At 37.1% G+C, this 8,022-nt stretch overlaps 1 protein-coding gene across 1 annotated transcript; it reads right to left on the bottom strand.

Annotated features, from left to right (window-relative positions):
• Positions 1 to 355: 355 nt before the first annotated feature.
• On the bottom strand, positions 356 to 811 carry LOC131650701 (uncharacterized). The gene has a single exon (XM_058920400.1). The coding sequence runs from the start codon at positions 809 to 811 to the stop codon at positions 356 to 358; it is 456 nt and encodes a 151-aa protein (XP_058776383.1).
• Between the last annotated feature and the right edge of the window lie 7,211 nt (positions 812 to 8,022).

The raw sequence follows: 8,022 nt of genomic DNA, 5'->3' as shown, positions 1-8,022 counted from the left end.
CAGCATTCTCCGGTAGCCAATTATCAAACCAAATCGTCACTATTTCTCAATTTCCTATCCTCCAACGAGACCCTTTTGAGATTAGATCTTTTGCACTAAGGATACTTCTCCACGTGTAACTCGGAGCGAAGCCAGGTGAGTTATCCACAGTAGAACTCCTGGGGTAATACCTTCCTTTAAAAACATTTCTCAACAGAAATTGTTCCCCAGTCAAGAGTCTCCAATAGTGTTTTCCCAACAGGCTAACATTAAAATCACTAATTCCTCGGAAACCCATACCTCCCACTCTTTTAGTACGAGCCAACTTCTACCAACTTAAGAAGTGGACTTTCCTCTCTCCATTCTTTGATCCCCATCAGAACTTAGCTAACATTGCTTCAATCTCATGACAACAAGACTTCAGAAGCTTGTAACAACTCATTATATAACTTGGAATTGCTTGAGCCACAACTTTTATTGACACCTCTTTCCCTGCTCTAGAAAGAAACTTCTCATTCCAACCCTTTATTTTCTTCCACACCATTTCAATGACCAGAGCAAAAACGTCCTTTTTTATATTTCTAAACATAACTGGTAGACCTAGATACTTAGCATGGCTCGTCACAGTCTTTACACCCATCCAATTACGGATCATCTCCTTTTCTTCATCACACACATTTTGTCTAAATGAAGCTTCCAATTTATCTAGGCTCACCATTTGGCCAGAGGAATCTTGATACTTTTTGAGGGTCTTCATGATACAATCAACTTCTTTTGAATTAGCTCTGGCAAACAATTGACGGTCATCAGTGAAGAAGAGATGAGAAATCATCGGGACTTTCCAAGCAAACTTGAATCCCAAGAATTATGTTACCACGAACCTCCTGCTTCAACATACCCGAAAGAACATCAACACATAGAATAAATTAGTAAGGTGAGAGAGGATCGTCTTGGCGAAGGCCCCTCTCAGGAAGAAAGTTCTTGTTGGGTTGACCATTAACCAGAACTTGGTAAGAAACTGATGAGATGCATCGCCTGATTAGAGTAACCATAGAACTCGGAAAACCCATAAAAGTCAAGACCTCGACAACAAAATCTCACTCTAGTCTGTCGTACGCCTTCGACATGTCATGTTTCAAAGCCATCACACCTTTTTTCCATTAGTTTTCTTTTTCATCCAATGAAAGCATTCCATAGCTATGAGGACATTATCTGTAATTAATCTACCATTCACAAGAGCAGTTTATTCTTCATCGATTATCTCGGGGATGATATGTTTCAACCTGTTTGCTATTGTCTTTGTTTGTAAGTGATTTTAAGTCAAATATAATTAAAAAAATTCTATTGATAGAATTTTTAGCTATATTTGACTTAAAATAACTTACAAACAAAGGATATTTAAATTTAAATTTAGACAAAATCACGGGTTCCATTAATGTCAATGTGGACATGTTTATCATTAAGTTTGGAGGTGACAATTTTGACAATAAAAACTTATAAAATGTGTAAAAAAAAAATTTTTTTCTTATTTACTTGCTAAAATAGAAAATTATATACTTTTAAATATATTTTCGATAGAAATTTGATATGCTATGCCTAACTGCATATATATACTCATTTATTGAGTTTGAAAGAATCACAATAGATGATAAAAAAATTTATCTAAATTATGTTACATTGTAGTGTAGGTTGCGAGGGTTGAATTCAAATCTATACTTTAGATATTTAACCCATGAAGATGTTTCATAATATTAATGATTAAATTATATTTTTATTATTAATATAGGAATGATTAAGTAAATTAGAAAAATGTATAAACATCTCGTCACAATAATATACACATCTTAGTCTCTATTTCTTATCATCTCAATCATGTATGCTTATTTAAATGACAATTTCAAAATTAATCAAGTATGAACTTTTTTTAATTTCTTAACCTATTTGAATTATAAATCATATCTCAAAACTAAAAGTCATCACATTTTTCATTTACTTACAGTTTTATTAATGTTACAGTTTTACACTCAGAAAGCTGAAAAACAGCAACAAAGCAGCCTAGGCAAAAAAAATGAAAAGAAACTAAAAAGGCAGCTGAAAGACCTATCTTGAAAAGAATATGTTAGAGCTCAATCACCCAGACCATCATATTATAGAGAAAAGAAAATAAGAAGGAAAAAGATAAAATATTAAATTGTTTTATAAATTGTTTGGTGTAAGAAAAAATAGAAATAAAAATATAAAAGAAACGAAATAAACATATTTATGAAATGATTTTTTAATGGTAAAATAATATATTAATAGAGAGTTGGAAACCACCACAATACAAAAAAGGATATCGGTTAGCAAAGAGTGTTAAACAGACCACAACAATGAATATATATATATATATATATATATATATATATATATATATATATATATATATATATATATATATATATATATATATATATATATATATATATTCGTGTTTTCAAGAATTGTATGTCGGTCGTCGTGTTTCTAGGGATCGTGAATCGGTTTTACTGCAGATAGAATGGTGGCAACAATATTCTCAATTATCTTCTAATTCTTGACGACAAGAATTGGATTTGATGGAGCAAGCAGATGAAATCCTTGTTCGGTACATTGATGGAGCAAGCAGATTAAATTAAGGAATTTAATGGAAATATGTGAGTCACTTTCTATCGAGACATTGTTCCAACCTTTAATATGTATTTGTTCTAAAGCTGTCATAATGGTGATAAGATCTACTATCAAAATGTTAACGTCATCAAGATTAGTTGAGAAGGCACCTAAGAAACCACTATGGTGGTCGATTTCTCTTTTTTTGATTGCCCCCATTACTTTTATATCTCTGACCAATCCATATGTGTTTATTTTCGTCAACAAGATGTGTGGTTTTCGCTAAAACACCATGATTATTTTAGGGGAGTTTCTCTAATGTATCTCAATTTGCAAGTTATTCACAATATCATGCTCTTTCTTACGGTTGGAAAATATTTTCCATTTGAGAGCAATGAACTCATTTTTATTAAAGCCAAAATGTTCCCCGCCTGGACCTTCATTGTTACTGAGATACACCTTACTTCTCGAATATTGACTATGTAAATTGTAAAGATCCAAGCTAAGATGGTAGTATCTTTGCACTTGACATACCATCTAAGGGTGGCCATCCGTATTGAAGAGTAATTCAATATTCAGAAGATGGATTGATCTTCTGATGGTTACTCAGAAGATAGTATTGACCAGAAGATGTTATCTGGGTCCCATTAGCTTAGCTGTTTAGTAGTAAGGGTACTTTAGTATTTTGTAGTACTATACTGTTTGTACCTTAGACTTGTTCACTAAGTTTACTGTTTTAGGGCTTATGTGGCAAGATTTTCTTTTCCTATAAATAGCCTTGTAATAGCTATCATTAATAGAAGAATACACATTTATTCTCTCATCCTTTTGCGCCGTTATTCTATTATTCTCTTTGTCATCATCTTTATTCATTGTGCACCAACAATTGGTATCTAGAGCTCCGGTTCCAAACACAGGGAAACACGAGTGAACGTGAGTTTGTGTGACTGTGTGATTGATTTTGTTTCTGGGAAACAAAGTTGTGTTGAATCACATTTTTCTTGGTTGTTTGTGGGTTGGGAAACACTGTGTGAGTGTGAGTGAAATCTGATTTTTTTGCACAAGTTTAAAGATGAGTGGAAGCAATTTGAATACCAAACTTCCAGTTCTTGATGGTAAAAACTGGAATAGATGGATGATTCAAATGCGTGTATTATTTGGTGCTCAAGATGTTCTAGATCTTGTCACTGGAGGATATGTTCCGGTTGCAGCGGATGCAACGGAAGAACAAAGAGAAGCGCAGAGAGAGACGAAGAATAGAGACCAAAAGGCGTTGTTCTTCATCCATCAGTGTGTGGATGTAAATGTGTTTGAGAAGATTGCTGATTCTATGACGTCAAAGGAGGCGTGGGATATACTGGTCAGGTGTTACGGTGGTGACGTATCAGTGAAGAAGGTGAAGCTTCAATCCCTGAGAAAGCAATATGAGAATCTCAACATGAAGAACAATGAGAAAGTCTCTAAGTATATCTCTAGAGTGATTGTGATCACTAATGAGATGAAGGCTTGTGGAGAAACTCTTTCTGAACAAGTAATCATATAGAAGATATTGAGGTCACTTACTCCTCAATTTGATTATATTGTTGTATCTATTGAACATTCTAAAGATCTGGAAACCATGAGAATAGAAGAGTTGCAAAGCAGTTTAGAAGCACAAGAGTTGCGTCTGACTGAGAGAACTTCTGAGAGAGAAGTTGAGCAAACTCTGAAGGCTTCTTTTGTCAAGAAGGACCAGAAGCATAGACGTGGTGATAGATTCCAGAAGGAAGCCTCAACTTCTGATGAGAAGAGATATCAGAAGGGAAAGGATAAGAAGAAAGTTCAATGTTACTGTTGCAAACAGTTTGGCCATTTTGCTAGAGACTGTTTGGCAAACAAAGGAAGGAGATCAGAAGAAGCAAATATAGCCAGAGGAGGATCAGATGATGAACCTGTGCTATTGATGGCTTCAGAGTCGGACAAAAGATGTTAGTCAGAATGGTGGTATATGGAAACTGGGTGTTCAAATCACTTGACTGGAAACAAACAATGGCTGATAGACTTTGACTCTGAAAGGAGAACAAAGATCAGATGTGCTGATGATAAGTACCTTTATGCAGAAGGTATGGGAAATGTCAAAGTTAAAGTGAAGAATGGAAAGACTGTTCTGATCAAAGACGTTTGGTATGTTCCTGGAATCAGAAGCAATCTGATGAGTGTGGGTCAGCTCATTGAGAAAGGTTTCTCAGTTGTTATGAAGAACAACCTCTTGAAGTTGTATGATTCCAATCAGAAGTTGATTATGCAATCTGAACAGGGAAGCAACAGAACATTCAAGGTGAATGTAGAAACAGCTGAAATAGAGTGTCTGAGTGCTGAAGGCTCAGAAGGTGATAGTGAGTTGTGGCATAAGAGGTTGGGGCACTTGAACTATAGAAGCATGGGGCATCTAAGTTCTAAGAAGCTTGTACATGGCATTCCAAAGATTGTGAAGCCTGAGAAGTCATGTGAGGTATGCATGAAAGGCAAGCAACCCAGATTGCCATTTGTATCAGAAGTTGCTCCAAGAGCAAAGCATGCTCTGGGAGTAGTGCACTCTGATGTGTGTGGACCATTTCCAGAACCTTCACTTGGAGGAAATAGGTATTTTGTGTCTTTTGTGGATGAGTTCACAAGAATGACGTGGGTAACACTTATCAAGTTTAAGACTGAGGTGTTCACAGAATTCCAGAAGTTCAAGGTAAAGGCTGAGAAGCAGAGTGGTCTAAGATAAAGATTCTCAGAACGGATGGTGGAGGCGAGTATAACTCTACAGAATTCCAGAAGTTCTGTGATGATAATGGAATTGAGCATGAAGTTACTGCTCCCTATACTCCTCAACACAATGGTCTTGCTGAACGTAGAAACCGTACTTTGCTTGATATGACGAGAAGTATGCTTAAAGAGAAGAAGCTTCCTCATAATCTATGGGGAGAAGCTGTTGCTACTGCAGCATATGTACTCAACAGGTGTCCAACGAAGAGGCTGAAGGAAATCGTTCCTTTAGAGAAGTGGACTAAGGAGAAGCAGAGTGTTAGTCATCTGAAGTTTTTTGGTTCTGTGTGTTACAAACACGTTCCAGAAGCTAGAAGGAAGAAGCTGGATGATAGAAGCAAAGTCATGTTATTGGTGGGGACCCACAGTACAGGTGCATACAAACTCTATTGTCCAGAAACTAACAAAGTTGAAGTCAGTAGAGACGTCATTGTGAAGGAATCAGAAGTTTGGCATTGGAGAGAGTCTCAACCAACTTCTGATATAGAGATAACTTTTGAAGAAAAGTTAGAGTCAGAAGATGAAGAATCTTCTGAAGACGAGTCAGAAGATGAAGCATCTTCTGAAGATGAGTCAGATGGAGAATCTGATTCTGATCCAGATTCTGATGATGATCCAGAGTCTGGTGGTAGTCATGATTCTGGAAGGGAAAACTCTGAAGATATAGGGTCTGGAGGACAAGCTTCTGAAGATGATCATGGAGGTGGTGACTCAGGAGTAGCTGACTCTGAAGTAGCTCAGCGACCGCAAAGAGTCAGAACTATACCAAGAAGGTTTGCAGATTTTGACATGTTGCAAGACACAGAATTTGACTCAGAAGGAGAGGTCATTCAGTGTGCTATGTTAGTAGATTCTGAACCAGTGAGTATAGAAGAAGTGCTCAAGAAGAAGGTCTGGCTGAATGCCATGAAAGAAGAACTTGAGGCTATAGAAAGAAACAAGACCTGGAAGCTGACAGAACTTCCAAAGAAGAAGAAAGCCATCAGCGTCAGATGGGTTTTCAAGGTAAAGCTGAAGCCAGATGGATCAGTTGGTAAACACAAAGCGAGGCTAGTAGCTAGAGGTTTTCTTCAGAAACCTGGACTAGATTACTTTGAGGTGTTTGCTCCTGTAGCTAGACATGAAACAATCAGACTGGTGATTGCGTTAGCTGCGAACAGAGGTTGGTCCTTGATGCATCTGGATGTAAAGTCTGCATTTCTGAACGGTCCATTACAAGAGGAGGTATACGTGTCACAACCCCCTGGCTTTGTGAAAAAGAATAAGGAAGGGATGGTGTACAAATTACACAAAGCTCTGTATGGATTGAAGCAAGCACCCAGAGCTTGGAATTTGAAGATTGATTCATTTTTCAAGAAGCAAGGGTTTCAGAAGTGTGAGATGGAATATGATTCTGTTGTGTCTTTATGTTGATGACATATTGCTTACAGGGAGTTGTCCAGAAGATCTGATGAAGTTCAAGAAGGTGCTGATGAATGAGTTTGAGATTACAGACCTTGGGAAAATGTCATATTTTCTAGGGATGGAGATTCTGTACTCAGAAGATGGTATCATTCTGCATCAGTTGAAGTATGAGTTAGAACTTCTGAAGAAATTCAAGCTGGAGAATTGCAAAGCTACTGTTACACCGTCAGAAGCGAATCAGAAGTTGGACTCTGATTCTGAAGGTGAAGATGTTGATGCTACGGTATTCAAACAGCTGGTTGGTTCTCTAAGGTATTTGTGTAATACCAGGCCTGATATATGCTATGCAGTTGGATTGGTTAGTAGGTTCATGAGTAAACCTAAGTGGTCCCATTACCAAGCTACTGTCAGAATCTTGAGATATGTCAAGGGAACTCTGAAATATGGCATATTGTTTCCTTCAGGGAGAAAGGAAGAATCAGAGTTATTGAGTTATTCTGATTCTGATTGGTGTGGAGACAGAGTTGATAGAAGGAGTACTTCTGGATATTTGTTCATGTTTCTAGGAGGTCCTATTTCTTGGAGTTCTAAGAAGCAACCTGTTGTTGCTCTATCAACCTGTGAAGCTGAGTACATCGCAGGCGCTGTAGCTGCATGTCAAGCTGTGTGGCTTCTGAATCTATTAGAAGATCTGAAGATTAGAGTGAAGAAGCCTCTGAAGCCGATGATTGATAACAAGTCTGCAATCAATCTTGCCAAGAATCCGGTGTTACACGGAAGAAGCAAGCATATTGAGACTAAGTATCATTTCTTGAGAAGCCAAGTCCAGAATGGAACATTAGAAGTTGTGCACTGTAGCACTCAGAAGCAAGTGGCAGATGTTCTGACGAAGGCGATCAAGACGGATCAATTTCTGCTCTTGAGGGATGGAATTGGCGTTGTCAGCTTTGATTGAAGAATATGAATTAAGGGATGGTATTGAAGAGTAATTCAATATTCAGAAGATGGATTGATCTTCTGATGGTTACTCAGAAGATAGTATTGACCAGAAGATGTTATCTGGGTCCCATTAGCTTAGCTGTTTAGTAGTAAGGGTACTTTAGTATTTTGTAGTACTATACTGTTTGTACCTTAGACTTGTTCACTAAGTTTACTGTTTTAGGGCTTATGTGGCAAGATTTTCTTTTCCTATAAATAGCCTTGTAATAACTATCATTAATA

The sequence above is a fragment of the Vicia villosa genome, linkage group LG2 (genome assembly GCF_029867415.1).
Source record: "Vicia villosa cultivar HV-30 ecotype Madison, WI linkage group LG2, Vvil1.0, whole genome shotgun sequence".
Classification (NCBI taxonomy): domain Eukaryota; kingdom Viridiplantae; phylum Streptophyta; class Magnoliopsida; order Fabales; family Fabaceae; genus Vicia; species Vicia villosa.
Note: the sequence above shows the minus strand (reverse complement) of the source record. Positions and strands in the feature narration are given on the sequence as shown.